General features: G+C 38.8%; 1 protein-coding gene across 1 annotated transcript in view; it reads left to right on the top strand.

Moving 5' to 3' along the window:
* The window catches only part of PGAP1 (post-GPI attachment to proteins inositol deacylase 1), a 703705-nt gene that overhangs the window by 464609 nt on the left and 215919 nt on the right, over positions 1 to 23177 (top strand). Inside the window, exon 21 of the mRNA XM_053698557.1 lies at positions 17257 to 17350. Within this exon, the coding sequence (XP_053554532.1) occupies positions 17257 to 17350 (94 nt within the window). The remainder of the gene's footprint in view (positions 1 to 17256; positions 17351 to 23177) is intronic.

The raw sequence follows: 23177 nt of genomic DNA, 5'->3' as shown, positions 1-23177 counted from the left end.
GGGCAGTTATTTTGCACCTTGGTTTTTCCACACGCTTCTTGCGACCCTGTTGACTATTTTGAATGAAACGCTTGATTGTTCGATGATCACGCTTCAGAAGCTTTGCAATTTTAAGAGTGCTGCATCCCTCTGCAAGATATCTCACTATTTTTGACTTTTCTGAGCCTGTCAAGTCCTTCTTTTGACCCATTTTGCCAAAGGAAAGGAAGTTGCCTAATAATTATGCACACCTGATATAGGGTGTTGATGTCATTAGACCACACCCCTTCTCATTACAGAGATGCACATCACCTAATATGCTTAATTGGTAGTAGGCTTTCGAGACTATACAGCTTGGAGTAAGACAACATGCATAAAGAGGATGATGTGGTCAAAATACTCATTTGCCTAATAATTCTGCACTCCCTGTAGTTTAATGTAATTGTAGGATAATAGTTAGGGTAGGTTAATTATTAGTTTAATATAGTTTATTTTAATTCTAAAGGTAAGTTTAAATTTATTATAAGATAGGGATGAGTTAATATTTAATGTAAAGTTAGCGGGTTGTTAGGTTTAGGGGTTAATAGCTTAATTTAGTTTATGGCGATATGGGGGACTGGCGGTTTAGGGGTTAATAGGTTTAGTAAGTGGTAGGCCAGGGGTTTAGGGGTTAATACATTTAGTTGTGGAGGGGTCCGGGAGTGGTGGGATAGGGGTTAATAACTTTATTAGAGTTGCGGTGGGCTCCGGGAGCAGCGGAAGTGATGTGGGATGCCAGGAGTTTAGGGGTTAATACATTTATTTAGTTGCGGTGGGCTCCTGGAGCAGAGGAATAGGGGTTAATAACTTTATTAGAGTTGCGGTGGACTCCGGGAGCAGAGGGATAGGGGTTAATAACTTTATTAGAGTTGCGGCGGGATAGGGGTTAAACATTTTATTATAGTGGCGGTGTTTAGTGACGGGGTATAAATAAAGTTGAGAAAAAGCCAAATAGCAGCGAGATCGATGACTGTTAGTTAACAACAGTCCGCTGCTCATCGCCCTGTACTTGGTGCATGGCTTTTTTTATAAATAACGAGAGTGTATTCAGGTCCGCGGCCGCGATGTTAGGCGAGCGTATTGGTGCCTTCAAATGCATCACAGTTGACGGCAAGATTGCCAACATATCCATATGTCAAAAGTGCTTATTAAAGGGATACTGAACCCAAATTTTTCTTTCATGATTCAGACAGATAATATAATTTTAAAAAACATTCCAATTTACTTCTATTATCTAATTTGCTTCATTCTTTAGATATCCTTGGTTAACGAAATAGCAATGCACATGGGTGAGCCAATCACATGAGGCAAATATGTGCAGCCACCAATAAGAAGCTACTGAGCCTATCTAGATATGCTTTTCAGGAAAGAATATCAAGAGAATGAAGCAAATTAGATAATAGAAGTAAATTAGAAAGTCGTTTAAAATGGCATTCTCTATCTGAATCATGAAAGCAAACATTTGGGTTCAGTGTCCCTTTAAGTATGATCCAATGTTTTGAACCTTACCATTTCTAACACTATGTTAAGTTAAAAATAATCTTGGCTAAGCTGCTAGAGGAAAATCTGGGGATTGATGTCAGTCCTCTTCATACCATAACAGTATAATGAGGTTTATGATATGCAGTGTATGACCTTAAAGGGATATGGAACCTAACATTTTGATTCAGATAGAGAATGCTATGTTAAAGGGACAGTCTACACCAGAATTGTTATTGTTTTAAAAGATAGATAATCCCTTTTTTACCCATTCCCTAGTTTTGCATAACCAACACAGTTATATTTATATATTTTTTACCTCTGTGATTATCTTGTATCTAAGCCTCTGCAAACTGCCCCTTTATTTCAGTTCTTTTGACAGACTTGCAGTTTAGCCAATCAGTGATAGCTCCCAGGTAACTTCACGTGCACGAGCACAGTGTTATCTATATGAAAAACATGAACTAACACCCTCTAGTGGTGAAAAACCTGGTAAAATGCATTCTTAAGAGGCGGCCTTCAAGGTCTAAGAAATTAGCATATGAACCTCCTAGGTTAAGCTTTCAACTAAGAATACCAAGAGAACAAAGAAAAATTGGTGATAAAAGTAAATTGGAAAATTGTTTAAAATTACATGCCCTATCTGAATCATGAACGTTTTTTTGGACTAGACTGTCCCTTTAAACAACTTTCTAGTTTACTTCTATTATCAAATTTTCTTCGTTCTCATGGTATCTTTTGTTTAAAAGCAGGGACATAAGCTCAGGAGCCTGCCCATGTCTGGAGCACTATATGGCAGCAGTTTTGCAAGAATGTTTATAATTTGCAAGAGCACTATTTCCTGCCACGTAGTGCTCCAGATGCATATCTAGGTATCTTCAACACAGAATATCATGGGAACTAAGCAAATTTTGATAATGGAAGTAAATTGAAAACTTTTTTTAAATTGTATGCTCTGTCTGAATCACAAAATAAAATGCTTGGGTTTCATATTCCTTTAAATTTCTAAAAGTTTTATCTTTTGGCTGAAATGCAAAGTAATTAGAGCCAGAGAACAATAAATTGTATTTATCTTATCATTTAAGTTGTATAAATGTAATTTTATGTTTTCCACTTACCAGCCTGTAACCTATAAACTGCATGCAGTAAAACCTTTCTAACATTTTCCTTATCTTTTACATCTTTGGACAATAAACACCACAAATTCCTTTTTATGACTTTGAAATGTATTTGTTTTAAATTTTGTCAATTTAGCAATAGCAGAATAAGCCAACATTAATTGAGTGATAACCATAGATTTTGCTAGTTAGTTAATATATTGCAAAAACCTCAGTGCCTGAAGGTTAAAGGTGCAGCGTAGGTGATTATGGCCCTGGGAGCACTAATAAATAACAGGCCTTGAAAGGCTAATTGTGCAGTTTTAAGATTCCTAAGAAAGGCTTATTTACCCTTCAGTTGTAACGTTTGTTTGCACTTATGAAGAAAATAAATCTTGATCCATCTGATAAGTGCTGTTTGTTTTAAAAAGTACCATGGGAGCCATACACAAACATTGACATATATATTTGGACTAGAAGGTGTGTTTTAGCTTCTGCACATTTATTACAGTCTTTTGAAGACTATGAAAACATCATGAATTTGGTGCTTCTCATTTAGGATTTTGCTTGTTTGGTTTAGGCTTTATTTTTGTCTGTGTAATGATATGCAGGAATTATACAATCAAGTATAATGAACATCACCAAAGAGGCACTGGACCATCACAATGAAATTATGGAGAAATCATATTGGGCAACAGTAGACCTCACAAAAGCCTACAAAATATTTGAGCAGCCTCAAGAGAAAAGATTAAATTCAAGAAAACGTGTAGACATTTTAGAGTGGCTAGGAGCTCTTCAGTCAGAGGATACATCTCTAAGTAAAACAGGAGTAAAATGTAAAGGACCGAAGTACCGTCCTGCACATGATATACTACAGAATCAGCTTCCGCCGTTCCATGTGTACCCATTGCACTCTTGGCCCAGACCAATCTTGAAAAGCCGGCCAAGTAGTTTCCAATCGGAAGAAAGAACCAGGCATTGGGCAAAACATTCAGACTGTCAGAAAAGCACATCAGCGCTTCCTTCAAGACCTCTTGTGTCACAAACTTGCACATCAGTAGCTTCTAACATCCAAATTGTCCTTGAACATCAGTTTTATAAAGTTGGTCACCAAGACAAAAATCATAAATCAACCAGTCGGAAAAAAACGTGTTTCTTAACGGGTTTCCTCAAAGTCAAAAAACTTTCTTCCTGACATTTTAAAGACTTAAAGACATTCTATTTAAAGAAAAAGGGGGGTTATCTGGTCAGTTAATGATTTTGACATTGATTTTCCCATTATATGTAGAAACAGGTATGGATTTTGTTTTACAATATTATTTATAGATACATTTTACTTTTGAGTTACAAATTAAGATTTGGTAGCTATTTAGTTCCTAACAAGTGTTTATAATGCCTGTATTGTGTAAGTATGGTTAATGTATGTTTGTATAAAGATGTATGTTTATTTTTATAAAGATATATAATTCTGTTCAGCCACTAGGTACTGACTATTTAAAGGGACACTGAACCCAATGATTCAGATAGAGCATGCAATTTTAAGCAACTTTCTAATTTACTCCTATTATAATTTTTTCTTCGTTCTCATGGTATCTTTATTTGTAAAAGAAGGCATCTAAGCTAAGGAGACAGCACATTTTTAGTTCAGAACAATGGACAGCACTTGTTTATTGGTGCTGTCTAATCAGCAAGGACAACCCAGGTTGTTTACCAAATATGGGCCGGCATCTAAACTTACATTCTTGCTTTTCAAATAAACATACCAAGAGAATGAAGAAAATTTGATAAGAGGAGTAAATTAGAAAGTTGCTTAAAATTGCATGCTCTATCTGAATCACGAAAGAAAAAATTTGGGTTCAGTGTCCCTTTAAGTAGTCACAGAAAAGTATTTAAAATCATGTTAGAATTTACAATTTTCAACAAGTTGGTCTTGATTTTGGGAAATGTATTGGAATTGTTAATATACCAGCACTATTAAGAGTTGGTTTATTGTGATTGTAAATATAATATACATCTTACTCAACTATTTTATAATCATAATGGTATCACTTGTCTCTATTTGCTATAATAAAGCATGATCCTGGTAAAGGGATTACTGTGATCTGGTTTAGATGTTACACAATGTTGTGTACAATAGATTTGTGCTTTGATATGTGAGGTAAAATGTAGTTATTGTGCACCAGCAATGGGTTTTCTTCAAGTTGGACCAAGTAAAAAAAAGAAGCTGTCTGGACCATATTTCTTGCCTCTGAGTTCCTTAGATGACGTGCCTGGCAATAATGAAATAATACTTAAAGGGGCATGAAAGCCAAACATTTCTTTTGTTACTCAGAGCATACAGTTAAAAAAAATAAAAAAATAAAAAAAAAATCTAGATCCACATTTTTGGGGAAGTACATGACAGGAAACACGGCTGTGTGTGCAAATGTTTAACAGAACAAACTGCTGCTATATATTGCTCCAGTTACATGGATGCGCCTACACCTTTCTATCTCCTTTTTAACAACGGATACCAAAAGAACAAAGTAAATTTGATAACAAGTAAATTGGAAAGTTTTTTTTATTTTTATTTTACACTGAATCATGAAAGACATTTTTTTGGGGTGTGGGGGGTGTGTGTGGGGGGGGTAGGTTTCTTTAGAGACATTTGGTCAACCTTTTGTTTCACCTTAAAAAGGAATTTCAAAATACATTAAGGTTGTTTTGGTTTTGAAATAAATAATGTTCCTGTTATGAATATAATAGGCTTTAGAGGTGTGTCCCTCTCCACCAGTAGACTTGTAGGAGTTATTCTGAAACTGCATGTTTAAATGCTGTCCGTTCATATGTATTATAGCTACTGTTTAAATGGACATTGGGCACATTAAGGATGTAACACACATTTGGTACTAAAACACTTTGTAATGCACTTTCATTATTTAATTTTAATGGTGGACTTTTTCATTATCACTGACTTTTTATAAAGAAATGGGCACAACCATGGTAAAAGCTATGTTTCACTTATCTCCTCTGCTGAGGGCGTTTGGAGACATATAACAATCTTAAAGGGACTTTAAACCCCTTGAAATTTTTATATAAAATGTTTTGTTATACATATTAAAACAATGTAGTATAGTATCCTTATTTATTTTTCACAATTTTATGTAATTTAGCTCTGGAAAATTAGCAATTTCTAATGCTGAGAACTTGAAATGCATCCTGCTGACTTCTCAATGCTAACTCTGCTACATATATGTCCCCAATTGGCTCCCTAAGATAGCTGCATAACAATTTGATCTATACTAACTTTGTGACTGTGACTATAGCCCAGATTGGTTCCTCCAAATAAGGAAAATGGTGGGTGGATTTTGGCTAGTGATAAATTAATTTTGGTAAAAAGGATGTTAGTTTGTCTTAAACGTTAAAACTTGACTGTTATTCTATAGCAACACAACAGAAATGTCTTGTAATTATAAGGTGTTTACTGTCCCTTTTAACATTGGTATATTCAACTTAACCCATGTTTACACACTGCATCTGTCCCTAATTGTCCTTAGCAGAAGAGTTTAAATAAGGGAAACCTAGGTTTCAACATTAGGGGCAACTATAACTTTATAGAAAATAAAACTTTACACTTATGTTTTCAGTAAACAACTGATATAAAAAAATACATCTGACAATTTTTCTAAGGCTAATATTTGCTTTGAATACCCAATTGTGGGCTAGATATATATTAATATATATAATGTGGAGCACTATATTGCATTTTTGCTAAAACTTCGCTTCGAGTTAAGCTTTTTGTGCTAGTTGGGTTGTGCTTGTTTTACAAGTTCAACAACAACCTTATTTTGTGCAAGGGGTAACCCGACTAGCGCAAAAATCCGAACGTAGATTATCATGTGCATGTATTCCCCCATAGAAGTCAATGGAGAAAAAAAGTGGAAACAACATAGCATATTCGCATTAGCCAATGTAAAATATTTACAGTAAATACATAGTTAAAATCCTTATTAAATATGAATATTGCATAAATGTTTTTTTCCATATTTTTATGTACTTAATGGCAAAGGACTCTAATGCACTCATATGTCTATGTGTATACATGTGTGTGTGTGTGTATATATGTATGTATGTGTATATATATATATATATATACACACACATATATATGTATGTATGTATGTATATATATATATATATATATATATATATATATATATATATATGTGTGTATATATATATATGTGTGTGTGTGTACAGACATATATACACATAAATACATATATAAATATGGTCACATATATAGACATATCTATATACATACAAATACATCTTTAGCAATGTATACAGTATGTATGTATCTCAATGTAAAAGTCCTTTTGTGGCTTTTATTTTTCTAACACCCAAGATCTCATATCTTTGAGCCCTTATAACTTTTGTGTGCAATATTTTTTTAAATAATTTTTATTAGACCGTAGAAAAGGAGAAAACAAAGCGCACAAAAAGAGATTCAAGTGTGGTTTATTAAAATATGGTTACACTCAAACAATAAAATCTTACTTACTAGATGTAAGTCAAATAAAAGCCTCCAAGTATCATCTGCTTGATACACAGGCACAAGCAGGGCGAACGGTGACACTATTAAATTTTTTTTTTAAATAAGGGTAAGTTTTCCTCTACTTTAACATTTGCATAACAGTTTTTACTGTAGGTTTGTGTAACTTAGAGCTTTATTGAATTACAATGGACTTAGGGTCGTTTGGTACCTCTCAAGTATAGAGAAGTGTTAAATGGCAATATAGTATAGAGGAATACAAATATAACCAACCACCCTCACACACTTACTTTACACTTATGGCACTACCTTAAAGGGACAGTGTACACCACTTTTCATATAACTGCATGTAATAGACACTACTATATAGAAGAATACATACATAAAAATCAAGTATAAAACCTTTTAAAAACTTACTTAGGACTTAGGCTAGCAGAGCCAGGGAATGGACGTCTGAAAGACTAGCTCCGTGCAGTAACTTGTACTAAGGTGGTATAAAGCCAGAAAGAGAGCTCACTTTTTGGCTAGACTGAGATAACCCAGCAAGTAATTAAAAGACCTCTGACTCACTCTGGGGAAAGTAACGCTGCAACACTGAACCCGGTTGCCATCCTGCAAAGCCATGTGCGTAGCAGACTGAAAATTAGCAACACTTCAAACAGGAGGTAACGGGGGACAGCCTATTCCTAGCCCACTAACTAAATGAGGGACATGAGAATGTAAAACTAGGTCACAAAACAGACCGGACATTGCTGGGCAGTACCAACTTCAATTTACCCCATAATGGCAGCTCCTAAGCTACGGCTAGAAGTGGCACAAACTCTCCAGCACGTAAAACATAATGCATCAGTAAACCACAGTTTATGAAGCTCAGCAGAATCTGATAGCACATGGCTCCAAAATTTGCTATGATTAAAGGCAGCATATTTGTGTGAGATTAAGGGGACCCTCTTGATACAGAATGCTTATCCACTAACTATCCTAAGATTTGGGTAAACATATAAGTTAGAAAGGAGCTGCAGATATATATAAGAAGATAACAGTATCAGATACGGCTGTATTTAAGTACACCTACAATAGCAGACATCTTACTACTAAAAAATAGTTACCGGAGGTGTATGGGAGACAGCTTTGGTTATGCAAACAAAGTGCTACTTTGACCACGTAATTTAAGTATTAAGGGAGTGAGCGGGAGATCACAAAAAAATGGCGGGCAAAAAAAATCTGAAAAATATGCCACTGAGTAAATAGTCAGCAGCAAATCTTTTCTTCAAATCCTCAAGAGGAGAAAAACTCTCAGGGGGGCGTACAGACACACAAGATGGAGAAGGGGACTCTGACACTGGGTCTCAGGAGCAAGGTATAGAATCAACAGCACTTACAAAGTCTGACTTGGCAAACTTGGTATCAAAAAAAGATATAAACACCAACTTTGAAAAGTTGTTAGGATGGAAACGATGCAGAATACTGTTATGAACAGCCTCTCCGACATCAAACAGGATGTTGTGGATCTAGGCACAAGTGTGAATTCACTAGAAGAAAATGGTGACATCGTGGTTGAGGGGGTCAATGCGCTCTCAAAACAAGTATCTTCCCAACAACAGGAAATCGAAGACATATATGACAAAATGGAAGACTTGGAAAACCGCAGGCGGCGGTGCAATATAAGATTGAAGGGGGTCCCAGAGACAGTAAATACACCAGAGCTAACAGAATATCTACTGCGTCTCTTTCACAGCATCACAGGGAGACATGAAGAAGAGAAATTTCAAATTAAAAGGGCACACCGGGCCCTCAGGCCTAAACCCAAAGGAAATGATCCCCCAAGGGACATAATAATTAAAATGCTGAGATATCAAGAGAGAGAAGAGATACTAGCAGCATCACGGAAATACCCGACGTTTAAGTTTCAGGGAAACATCATTCTGTTCTATCAGGACCTCTGCCTGAGGACGCTACAGAGGAGAAGCGCGCTACGACCTCTCACATTGCTTCTGAGAAAGAAACAAATTCTCTACAGATGGGGTTTTCCCTTCTCACTTAATATTCTGTTTGAAAATAAAACTCTGTCTCTCAAGGATCCTCAGGAGATTCCAGATTTATGCCAAAGATTACAGATAGATCCACCGGCCCTCTTGCAAGACTCGGACCCCCCAGATGCCCCACTACATCGGAGAAAGTCGCTCCAAAAAACATGGACCAGAGTTCCAAAGAAGAAACAAGACATGAGCCATGAGGGGAAAAGCCAAGCCTACAGGAATTAGGCACAAAACTTTCTTTCTTTTTCTCTCTGAAAATGGACACATACCTGGATCATATCCCAAGTCTTAAAGAAGGGAGTATCACTTTGTGTCGGGATCATACAGCAGATAAGTATTATCCATGCATACCCTTGATGTTTTCTGTGACCACAGAACTATTTTTACTGGGCTGCCCAATTTGCTAACTAGAGGGAATGGTGACTGAGCTGATATGCCTGTTTGCTTACACTGGTTGACATTTGCTGCCCTGGACACTGTGAAGGCACAAGAACTGCTGACCCTCAAGTCCCATTGTTAGAGTTAAAAGTTGTTTGAATTAAATAGAGTAAATGCATATTATGATAAAATAGTATATGTTGGTTGAGGCCCTCTGTAAAGCAACCTATGCTAACAGAAAGCTATAAAATTTTAGAAGATACATAAATACCATTTACAACCAACCTTAGTTATAAGACCAGATTTGTACAGATGCAACATTACTGCACACTTATTTAAGATGCTTTCACGCTATGGTAGAGCGGAAAACATTATTTCTAGGTTTAATTCCTGTTTATTACGGTTTATTTTTTAATGTTTCCTTTAATTGTTATTGTGTTATAACATTGTCATATGCATATTTAGATTATGATTTCTGTTCTCTTTATATACACGCATCATTGAGTCACAGAGAAAAGATGGGGAGCCGTCTAGTTTTCTTGTTCCACCTGTGTGGGTGTGTTGTAAGCGGGGTTGGGGATGATTTCTATACTTTAAACACAACCAATATACAATGACACCGAAACTTCGGATCATTTCACACAATGTTAGAGGCCTAAATTCCGATGTTAAGAGAAAAGTTGCTATAACAAAATATACGGAACTGAAAGCTAACATTCTCTTTCTGCAAGAAACTAATTTCCCCAACAACCATATCCCTAAATATTGGTCCCGATATTTCACCCAACATTATCATGCAACTACCTCCACAAAAAAAAACGGGGGGTATCTATCCTTATCCACTCCTCTTTATAATTTACCCATAACACTACAACAGCAGATGAAGAAGGTAGATATATAATAGTAACGGGACAAATAGACAAGGTAGATGTTACGCTTTGCAATATATATGCCCCTAATGAGAAACATTAACCGTTTTTTAGGCAAATTTCTTATCTGCTTACCGACTGGTCGCAACATAAACTTATATTGGCAGGCGACTTCAATATTAATATGTCACAGGCAAAACCCACCCCACAGAAGACACTGACTACTAAGCAACAAAGAGACAACCATACGGTCAAGGCAATTCAGGATATGTTGGCACCTCATGCCCTCATAGATACATGGAAAACTCTATAAGGAGACACGTCGGACACCACATTTTACTCTGCAGCCCACAACACATACATTAGGATTAATTATATATACACCAGCCAGATACTCCAGCCTGTATTACAATCTTCAACGATTCTCCCTTGTACTTGGTCAGACCACTCAATGATCTCTCTTCATCTAGAGAGGACACAAGATGAGAAAAATCCTGGACATATGACCCCAGCTTTTTCAGACACCCCTTGTCCTATGACAGTACACTAAAACACTTGCAGGAATATTGGCAGATAAATATAGACACGACTAGCAATCCATTAAACACATGGGCAGCACATAAGGCAGTCATAATAGCGGTACTCATACAGAGCAAATCAACTTACCTTAGACAAAAGAAATCACAAGTAGCCCAACTCCTAGATTGTGAACCTAGAGAGACAACACAGAATGACACTAAAACAATCATTGTTAAATACACTGCAATAAAAGAGAGCCACACTGGCAAAAATGAAGAATACTGATGCCTGTAGGGCCATTCAAAAATTGAAAGTCCAGTATTACATATATGCTAATAAGCCCGATAGGTTCTTGGCCCACAAGATTTGGGAGCAGAATAAAGCATTAACTATCTCATCCATTCAAAATAGTAAAGGAGAACTTACCACACATCCCCAAGAGATAGTTGACAAATTGCTCTGTTCTATAGCAAGTTATATGATGGGAACAAGGTGTCTTGATCACCGAAAAGAGACAAACTGACAGAGACATTTCTCAAGGAAGCCCAACTACCTAAATTTACCAAAACAGACCTTGACCATCTAGGTGCCCCCGTTTCCGATCTTGAGGTATCACAGGTAATCAAGGAGTTAAAATTGGGTAAGGCAGCAGGACCAGATGGCTTCCCTGGAGATTATTATAAGCTTTTCAGGGTGGCCTTAGTGCCCCATATTACCAAATTCTGTAACCACATTTTAACAGACAATGATATACCATCAGAGTTGCTCCAAGCCAATATAGCGATTATTCCTAAACAGGGGAAAAATATTAAACTCTGCTCCAGCCCTAGCTCCCTCATTAACCAAGATGTGAAAATCTTCACCAAAATCCTAGCTAACAGACTTAAAGCGATCTTACCATCTCTCACTCACCCCGACCAGGTGGGTTTTGTTAAAGATAGGGAGGCTCCTGATAATATCTGACGTATGCTGAACATAATTGATCACTTGCACAGAACAGGAATGTCTTCTCTGCTCCTAGCATTGGATGCAGAGAAGGCGTTTGACAGAATAGACTGGCAATACATGATGACTCTACTCAAACACTTAGGACTTACTGGGCCATTCTATACAGCTATCCAAGCAATATATTCTACTCCGACGGCACAAGTAATATCCTCTGGGTACAAATCTAGAACATTTCCAATCCTCAACGGCACCAGACAGGGGAGTCCATTATCGCCCCTGCTATTTTCCTTATGTATTGAACCTCTAGCAGCCAAAATAAGACTCTCCCCAGATATCACAGGACTTAAAATGAAAGGCACTGAATACAAACTAACCCTTTTTGCAGACGACAGCCTGTTGACAGTTACCAAGCCGCTTATTTCATTACCAAATCTGTACTCTATAATAGACATATTTTCCCAATTTCGGGGTATAAAATTAACTTGGATAAATGCGAGGCTCTGCCAGTGGCCTTACCACAAATCACGAAAAAACACATTGAATTAAACTTCAACCTCCGCTGGGCAAAACATTCCTTAAAATATTTAGGTGTCAACTTGACATCCCGGTTAGATCGCCTACATAAATATAATTATACTCCATTGATAAAAACTATTAGACAAGATTTATCAAAATGGAAAAGACATCCATTTTCATGATACGAAAGACTCTCAGCATGCAAAATGATCGTCTTTCCACGCCTCCTCTATCTATTCAGGACATTACCATTCAAAATACAGACACTAGAATTAACTTCACTGCAATCAGAGCTATTAACCTTCATCAGGGGTGGAAAATCCCCTAGAATCTCATCTAAAATACTCACACGTCAGACAACTAGGAGGGGTGTGCATACCGAACTTAGTGGACTATTACAGGGCTTCCAGAGTCTCCCAAACAACCCTTCTAGGTAGACAATCCAAAGAAATATTATGGACCACTCTAGAATCAAGTTTAGAAAATATAAAGAATCAGGATGATTTACTATGGAATAAGGGAACACATAGAAAAAACACTCATACCTCTCCTATCACAGAAGCGAGACAACAAGATTTACTTTTTATACAGAAAGATGAGGGTTTGTTGCCACCATACTCGTTGCAGACTCCAATTAGATTGTTACTCACAGAAGAGGTTCATAGCATAATAGGCAAATGGGCAAATAAAGGCCTATATAGGGTGGCAGACTTAGTGACCAACCACAAAATAATCACATACTCACAACTACAAGATATTATTCACCCCTACAAGCTACACTGGTATCTAGATCTCCAACCATCGACATCCATTAAAAAACACATAAAAGGAATGCCTCAACAACCTAAAACTACAATAGAGAGAATATATGACTCACCAGACAGACAACTTCAAGAATAGTGTCATACTCAAGTGGGAAGAAGACATGGAGAGGAACCTTACTGAGGAGTGGAACAATATATTTAGCTCCTTATGCAGAGGCCTTCTAAGTGCAGATTTAAGGGAAAACACGGTAAAAACAGCATTCCATTGGTATCTTACACCCATGAGGACATCCCACATCTCAGACGAGTAGCAAGTTGTGTTACAGAGGATGTGGTAGAGAGGGGTCTTACAAGCACATGTGGTGGAAGTGCATAGGGGTTAGAAGAATTTGGCAATCTTTAGCACATCTTATTAGCATACTACTAGAGGAAAATTTCCAGCTCACGATAACGCAGGCTCTGTTACATGAATACATAGAGAAGTTTGATACCGCTGTAAACACACTCGTTAGGATACTCTGTACGATCACCAGAACCACAACACCACATATACACTTTATGAATCAGCATCCTGGATCTTAGATACAAGGGAGATGTTCAGCAAAATATGGTTTTACTGGATGCTAAATGGCCATAAAACGTAGTACCACAGAGCTACATAGTCTCAGTCTTAATGTTGTTTAGATTCTAGAAGATAGTATTCCTGATAACTCTTCAGGCACTTATTGATGCACATGAAAGTAAATATGATGGATTTTCGAAAGAATGGAATGATGACAAAAGACATGACAATTGTTATTGTTTATCTTTTTTATTTTTTTATTTTTCATTTTTATTGTTCACACTGTTCTAATGTTCAGATATGTTTGCCTTCTTATACTGAACATATGAATATGTAAAACTCAATAAAAAAAAAAATGTTTAAACATAAAAACTTACTTAGACGCTCCCAGTTTGTTGATGAGGTTAGGCTGGGACACCCAGTGAAAGGGTCTGAGAAAGCAGGAAGAGAAGACCCTCCCCTGCATATGACAAGACCCATTACACAAACAGGAGCAGCAGGAGTCTATAGACCTGGGTCTACATCTGATACTTTGGGGCTTTGTTAAAGAGTCTAAAAATAAGCACAATGTTAACCTTTTAAAGCCGTTATGCCGTTCCATTCCGTCATAATTAGACTGGGCTTTAAAGCCGTTATGACGGAATGGAACGTCATAACTAACGGCTGTCCTGAAGCCTTCTGTGCTTCAGGGATTTAATCGCGGTCTGGAGGGCGTTCCTAGGATTGTAGGGACGCCCCCCAGATGCGATCCAATAATTGAAATCTCGCGATCGTATGCACGATCGCGTAGTTTCAATTTGTCTACATCGGAACAGTTGTTCCGATGTAGGCACTTTAACCCTGTCACGAAAGGGTTAATAAAAATAAAATAAGCAAAGCTATACATTGTTACAAAAACACTCCCAGATGGGCTATATAGATGGATTATTTATGCAAAGAATAGTCTAATGTACAATGTCCCTTTAATAAACTCACTTCACAATTTTGATGAGATTTTTTTGTGGTCATTTATATACTGTTACAGTTACATTGATAATGAGGACGGCATAGTTTATAATCCCTATATGTATTTTTTGCACTCAATACTTTCCTGATTTATCTAGTCAGTTGCATTTGCTCTTGGCTTTGCTGTTAATATTTGCTCTTCTATTTATATTTTAATCTTATTTTGTTTACTCATATAGTTATGTAACTGAATGGTTTTGTTGACTATAATAATATTTGAAGGATCAGTGAGAATTATTTTTGTCCGCAATATTTTTAAGGCATTTTATTAGTTACTAGCAAATGCTTTCATGCAGACCTTCCAAACACATCTGTAAAGGGGATTGTTCCCCCCTTGTGAACTTGTTTATCTGTTATGCCATCAGATGTTATTTTTTTTACTATAAAATGGGAGGATTGTACTGGCAGAGCAGGTGGAGTGCACTCTGGCTGCAGTCTGTGTGCTGGGCAGTGTGTTATTTAACTAGCTGCTATAAAGTAAAAAGACAGGGGGCTGAAGGCATGACATATAAACCAGCACACGGGAGTGCAAAATACCCATTAACAATTGTTTCAGAAGTTCTGCATTGAAACATTTAGTAAAGTTGTGTTTACCGTCCCTAAGTTTACAACTCTCAGACCACAATATGCTTAATAAGCAATTTGTAATTTCCTTGCTACAATCTCATGTAACATTATTAATGCAGTTTTACATCTTAAACATAATGAAGCACCAGCTAATTAAAAGGACTATATTGGGGAATGAAATAAATATTAGTTGAAAAATGATGTGCTCTAATCCATTAGAACATGCAATTTTACAACTATCGACCCTGGTCTACTGTGTGTTGAACCCCTGAAAAGGGGCTAAGCATAAAATAGAAGTGCTGCTTGGGACCCGCGGTGTACTGCAGGTCCTGAACAGAAACTGCCTCTGATCCAATCAGCAGCGCTATTTGCACAACTCAGAATTTTAAATAACTTTTCAATTCACTTCTGTTGTTAAATTTTTCATTCTCTTGGTAGCCTTTGTTGAAGGAGCAGCAATGCATGACTGGGAACTACCTGAATACATAAGGTGAGACAATGACAAGAGGCATATATGTGCAGCCACTGATCACCAGCTAGCTCCCAGTAGTGCATTGCTTCTCCTGGAACTACCTAGGTTTGCTTTTTAAAAAAAGGATACAAAGAGAACAAAGCAAAAACATACCAACTGCATTAGTTTTTTTCTCATATATTAACTTTTCTCATTAAAAGTATTTTTTGTGTTAAATCTGTGCTTTGTTATATTTTACATGCATCAAGGTTTATCTAAAATAATGAGACGGCAGCAAAAGTTCCCTTTGATATCCAAAACTCTAGATTTTTATGCCAGCACCTCTTAAATAAAATACATTTCAGATTTCACCACCAAAAATGTGTCCAACTTTCCAGTTTTGCTACAAATCTATATACTTCAATGCAAGCTGTTGATTTAATTAATATACGTGTGCGAAAAATATTTTACAGCAAATTGTGTGTGTATACACAGTACACGCACTACACATTTATCATGTAACACATCATTATTCAGTTAAAACTGGGAAGTTGATAGGAAAAGAATGTATTTAAATGTTTGTATTGGAAATGTAAGCTGTCTTTAATGTACTTATTTTGCCATTCAATATGACTCCTATCTCTTCTCTTTCGCTCGCTCTCTCCTTCTCCTTCTTCTTCATCTTCTCTCTCTCTTCATCTTCTCTCTCTCTTCTTCTCTCTCTTCTTCTCTCTCTTCTTCTCTCTCTTCTTCTCTCTCTCTCTTTTTCTCTCTTCTTCTCTATCGTCTTCTCTCTCCTCTCTCTCTTTTTCTCTCTTCTCTCTCTCTTTTTCTCTCTTCTTCTCTCTCTCTCTTCTTCTCTCTCTTTTTCTCTATTTTTTTCTCTCATTTTCTTCTTCTTCTCTCTCTTTTTCTCTTTTTTCTCTCTCTTTTTTCTCTCTCTTTTTCTCTCTTTTTCTTCTCTCTTCTTCTCTCTTCTCTCTTCTTCTTCTTCTTCTTCTTCTCTCTTCTTCTCTCTTCTCTCCTCTCTCTTCTTCTTCTTCTCTCTTCTTCTTCTTCGTCTTCTCTCTTCTTCTTCTCTCTTCTTCTTCTCTCTTCTTCTTCTCTCTTCTTCTCTTTCTTCTTCTTCTTCTCTCTTCTTCTTCTCTCTTCTTCTTCTTGTCTCTCTTCTTCTTGTCTCTCTTCTTCTTGTCTCTCTTCTTCTTCTCTCTTCCTTTTCTCTCTTCTTGTCTCTCTTCTTCTTCTTGTCTCTCTTCTTCTTCTTGTCTCTCTTCTTCCTCTTCTCTCTCTTCTTCTCTCTTCTTCTTCTCTCTCCTTCTCTTCTTCTCTCTCATAATGAATAATTGTAAATTCATTTTTCAGAAAAGTGAAATGAATCATGTAATTTCAAACTGATGAATAGTAGCTAAAAAACAGTGAGAAACTTGCTGATTATACAGTATATGCTGTTACATTATTTGACATTTATGGCTTTCTCTGGCCTAATTAACTGGTTATTTTTTTGTTTCAGATTTTACGATTCCACGCTGCTTCTCTTCCCGTACATATACTTTCTAATATACTTCTTGCTTACGGAGCTCAGTTGGGATTTTTGCTCAACAAAGTTAAGTGCAAAATCTAATTTATTGTCAATTGTGGTTACCTTAGCTCTTATTGAACACTATCAAAGGTAATAATATTTTATTGTGTTTCCTTCCATAAGGCAGGGAGAGTCCATGAATTAATTCCTTACTGTTGGGAAATACAACACCTGGCCACCAGGAGGAGGCAAAGGCACCCCAGCCAAAGGCTTAAATATCCCTCCCACTTCCCCTATCCTCCAGTCATTCTTTGCCTTTCATCACTATAGGAGGTGGCAGAGAAGTGGCAGAAGATTTGGATAGTCCTGTAATGGGTATGTTCCCTTCAAGAAAGGACTGGAGTTTTGAGTAATCATGTCAACCTCTCAGTAAGAGTATTGATGAAAGTTAGAGTCTGAAGATGCAGGGAATTTCTCCAACATAGGTGTGTCCGGTCCACGGCGTCATCCTTACTTGTGGGATATTCTCCTCCCCAACAGGAAATGGCAAAGAGCCCAGCAAAGCTGGTCACATGATCCCTCCTAGGCTCCGCCTACCCCAGTCATTCTCTTTGCCGTTGTACAGGCAACATCTCCACGGAGATGGCTTAGAGTTTTTTAGTGTTTAACTGTAGTTTTTATTATTCAATCAAGAGTTTGTTATTTTGAAATAGTGCTGGTATGTACTATTTACTCAGAAACAGAAAAGAGATGAAGATTTCTGTTTGTATGAGGAAAATGATTTTAGCAACCGTAACTAAAATCCATGGCTGTTCCACACAGGACTGTTGAGAGCTACTAACTTCAGTTGGGGGAACAGTATGCAGTCTCTTGCTGCTTGAGGTATGACACATTCTAACAAGACGATGTAATGCTGGAAGCTGTCATTTTCCCTATGGGATCCGGTAAGCCATGTTTATTACGATCATAAATAAGGGCTTCACAAGGGCTTATTAAGACTGTAGACTTTTCTGGGCTAAATCGATTCATTATTAACACATATTTAGCCTTGAGGAATCATTTTATCTGGGTATTTTGATATAAGAATATCGGCAGGCACTGTATTAGACACCTTATTACTTAGGGACTTTCCCAAAGCATAAGCAGAGCCTCATTTTCGCGCCGGTGTGGCGCACTTGTTTTTGAGAGGCATGGCATGCAGTCGCATGTGTGAGGAGCTCTGATACTTAGAAAAGACTTTCTGAAGGCGTCATTTGGTATCGTATTCCCCTTTGGGCTTGGTTGGGTCTCAGCAAAGCAGATACCAGGGACTGTAAAGGGGTTAAAGTTTAAAACGGCTCCGGTTCCGTTATTTTAAGGGTTAAAGCTTCCAAATTTGGTGTGCAATACTTTTAAGGCTTTAAGACACTGTGGTGAAAATTTGGTGAATTTTGTACAATTCCTTCATGTTTTTTCGCAATTGCAGTAATAAAGTGTGTTCAGTTTAAAATTTAAAGTGACAGTAACGGTTTTATTTTAAAACGTTTTTGTACTTTGTTATCAAGTTTATGCCTGTTTAACATGTCTGAACTACCAGATAGACTGTGTTCTGAATGTGGGGAAGCCAGAATTCCTATTCATTTAAATAAATGTGATTTATGTGATAATGACAATGATGCCCAAGATGATTCCTCAAGTGAGGGGAGTAAGCATGGTACTGCATCATTCCCTCCTTCGTCTACACGAGTCTTGCCCACTCAGGAGGCCCCTAGTACATCTAGCGCGCCAATACTCCTTACTATGCAACAATTAACGGCTGTAATGGATAATTCTGTCAAAAACATTTTAGCCAGAATGAACACTTGTCAGCGTAAGCGCGGCTGCTCTGTTTTAGATACTGAAGAGCATGGCAACGCTGATACTAATATCTCTGAAGGGCCCCTAACCCAGTCTGATGGGGCCAGGGAGGTTTTGTCTGAGGGAGAAATTACTGATTCAGGGAACATTTCTCAACAGGCTGAACCTGATGTGATTGCATTTAAATTTAAGTTGGAACATCTCCGCATTCTGCTTAAGGAGGTATTATCCACTCTGGATGATTGTGACAAGTTGGTCATCCCAGAGAAGCTATGTAAAATGGACAAGTTCCTAGAGGTGCCGGGGCTCCCAGAAGCTTTTCCTATACCCAAGCGGGTGGCGGACATTGTTAATAAAGAATGGGAAAGGCCCGGTATTCCTTTCGTCCCTCCCCCCATATTTAAAAAATTGTTTCCTTTGGTCGACCCCAGAAAGGACTTATGGCAGACAGTCCCCAAGGTCGAGGGAGCGGTTTCCACTTTAAACAAACGCACCACTATACCCATAGAGGATAGTTGTGCTTTCAAAGATCCTATGGATAAAAAATTAGAAGGTTTGCTTAAAAAGATGTTTGTTCAGCAGGGTTACCTTCTACAACCAATTGCATGCATTGTCCCTGTCGCTACAGCCGCATGTTTCTGGTTCGATGAGCTGATAAAGGCGGTCGATAGTGATTCTCCTCCTTATGAGGAGATTATGGACAGAATCAATGCTCTCAAATTGGCTAATTCTTTCACCCTAGACGCCACTTTGCAATTGGCTAGGTTAGCGGCTAAGAATTCTGGGTTTGCTATTGTGGCGCGCAGAGCGCTTTGGTTGAAATCTTGGTCGGCTGATGCGTCTTCCAAGAACAAGCTACTTAACATTCCTTTCAAGGGGAAAACGCTGTTTGGCCCTGACTTGAAAGAGATTATCTCTGATATCACTGGGGGTAAGGGCCACGCCCTTCCTCAGGATCGGCCTTTCAAGGCAAAAAATAAACCTAATTTTCGTCCCTTTCGTAGAAACGGACCAGCCCGAGGTGCTACGTCCTCTAAGCAAGAGGGTAATACTTCTCAAGCCAAGCCAGCTTGGAGACCAATGCAAGGCTGGAACAAGGGAAAGCAGGCCAAGAAACCTGCCACTGCTACCAAGACTGCATGAAATGTTGGCCCCCGATCCGGGACCGGATCTGGTGGGGGGCAGACTCTCTCTCTTCGCTCAGGCTTGGGCAAGAGATGTTCTGGATCCTTGGGCGCTAGTAATAGTCTCCCAAGGTTATCTTCTGGAATTCAAGGGACTTCCCCCAAGGGGGAGGTTCCACAGGTCTCAGTTGTCTTCAGACCACATAAAAAGACAGGCATTCTTACATTGTGTAGAAGACCTGTTAAAAATGGGAGTGATTCATCCTGTTCCATTAAGAGAACAAGGGATGGGGTTCTACTCCAATCTGTTCATAGTTCCCAAAAAAGAGGGAACGTTCAGACCAATCTTAGATCTCAAGATCTTAAACAAGTTTCTCAAGGTTCCATCGTTCAAGATGGAAACCATTCGAACTATTCTTCCTTCCATCCAGGAAGGTCAATTCATGACCACGGTGGATTTAAAGGATGCGTATCTACATATTCCTATCCACAAGGAACATCATCGGTTCCTAAGGTTCGCATTCCTGGACAAGCATTACCAGTTCGTGGCGCTTCCTTTCGGATTAGCCACTGCTCCAAGGATTTTCACAAAGGTACTAGGGTCCCTTCTAGCTGTGCTAAGACCAAGGGGCATTGCTGTAGTACCTTACTTGGACGACATTCTGATTCAAGCGTCGTCCCTTCCTCAAGCAAAGGCTCACACGGACATCGTCCTGGCCTTTCTCAGATCTCACGGATGGAAAGTGAACGTGGAAAAGAGTTCTCTATCTCCGTCAACAAGGGTTCCCTTCTTGGGAACAATAATAGACTCCTTAGAAATGAGGATATTTCTGACAGAGGCCAGAAAAACAAAGCTTCTAGACTCTTGTCGGATACTTCATTCCGTTCCTCTTCCTTCCATAGCTCAGTGCATGGAAGTGATCGGGTTGATGGTAGCGGCTATGGACATAGTTCCTTTTGCACGCATTCATCTAAGACCATTACAACTGTGCATGCTCAGTCAGTGGAATGGGGATTATACAGACTTGTCTCCGAAGATACAAGTAAATCAGAGGACCAGAGACTCACTCCGTTGGTGGCTGTCCCTGGACAACCTGTCACGAGGGATGACATTCCGCAGACCAGAGTGGGTCATTGTCACGACCGACGCCAGTCTGATGGGCTGGGGCGCGGTCTGGGGATCCCTGAAAGCTCAGGGTCTTTGGTCTCGGGAAGAATCTCTTCTACCGATAAATATTCTGGAACTGAGAGCGATATTCAATGCTCTCAAGGCTTGGCCTCAGCTAGCGAGGGCCAAGTTCATACGGTTTCAATCAGACAACATGACAACTGTTGCGTACATCAACCATCAGGGGGGAACAAGGAGTTCCCTAGCGATGGAAGAAGTGACCAAAATCATTCTATGGGCGGAGTCTCACTCCTGCCACCTGTCCGCTATCCACATCCCAGGAGTGGAAAATTGGGAAGCGGATTTTCTGAGTCGTCAGACATTGCATCCGGGGGAGTGGGAACTCCATCCGGAAATCTTTGCCCAAGTCACTCAGCTGTGGGGCATTCCAGACATGGATCTGATGGCCTCTCGTCAGAACTTCAAAGTTCCTTGCTACGGGTCCAGATCCAGGGATCCCAAGGCGGCTCTAGTGGATGCACTAGTAGCACCTTGGACCTTCAAACTAGCTTATGTGTTCCCGCCGTTCCCTCTCATCCCCAGGCTGGTAGCCAGGATCAATCAGGAGAGGGCGTCGGTGATCTTGATAGCTCCTGCGTGGCCACGCAGGACTTGGTATGCAGATCTGGTGAATATGTCATCGGCTCCACCTTGGAAGCTACCTTTGAGACGAGACCTTCTTGTTCAGGGTCCGTTCGAACATCCGAACCTGGTTTCACTCCAGCTGACTGCTTGGAGATTGAACGCTTGATCTTATCGAAGCGAGGGTTCTCAGATTCTGTTATCGATACTCTTGTTCAGGCCAGAAAGCCTGTAACTAGAAAGATTTACCACAAAATTTGGAAAAAATATATCTGTTGGTGTGAATCTAAAGGATTCCCTTGGGACAAGGTTAAGATTCCTAAGATTCTATCCTTCCTTCAAGAAGGATTGGAAAAAGGATTATCTGCAAGTTCCCTGAAGGGACAGATTTCTGCCTTGTCTGTGTTACTTCACAAAAAGCTGGCAGCTGTGCCAGATGTTCAAGCCTTTGTTCAGGCTCTGGTTAGAATTAAGCCTGTTTACAAACCTTTGACTCCTCCTTGGAGTCTCAATTTAGTTCTTTCAGTTCTTCAGGGGGTTCCGTTTGAACCCTTACATTCCGTTGATATTAAGTTATTATCTTGGAAAGTTTTGTTTTTAGTTGCAATCTCTTCTGCTAGAAGAGTTTCAGAATTATCTGCTCTGCAGTGTTCTCCTCCTTATCTGGTGTTCCATGCAGATAAGGTGGTTTTACGTACTAAACCTGGTTTTCTTCCAAAAGTTGTTTCTAACAAAAACATTAACCAGGAGATTATCGTACCTTCTCTGTGTCCGAAACCAGTTTCAAAGAAGGAACGTTTGTTGCACAATTTGGATGTTGTTCGCGCTCTAAAATTCTATTTAGATGCTACAAAGGATTTTAGACAAACATCTTCCTTGTTTGTTGTTTATTCTGGTAAAAGGAGAGGTCAAAAAGCAACTTCTACCTCTCTCTCTTTTTGGATTAAAAGCATCATCAGATTGGCTTACGAGACTGCCGGACGGCAGCCTCCCGAAAGAATCACAGCTCATTCCACTAGGGCTGTGGCTTCCACATGGGCCTTCAAGAACGAGGCTTCTGTTGATCAGATATGTAGGGCAGCGACTTGGTCTTCACTGCACACTTTTACCAAATTTTACAAGTTTGATACTTTTGCTTCTTCTGAGGCTATTTTTGGGAGAAAGGTTTTGCAAGCCGTGGTGCCTTCCATTTAGGTGACCTG

This window comes from Bombina bombina, chromosome 1 (genome assembly GCF_027579735.1).
Source record: "Bombina bombina isolate aBomBom1 chromosome 1, aBomBom1.pri, whole genome shotgun sequence".
Lineage (NCBI taxonomy): Eukaryota > Metazoa > Chordata > Amphibia > Anura > Bombinatoridae > Bombina > Bombina bombina.
The sequence above is the reverse complement of the archived record's forward strand: the minus strand, read 5'-3'. Positions and strand labels throughout refer to the sequence as shown.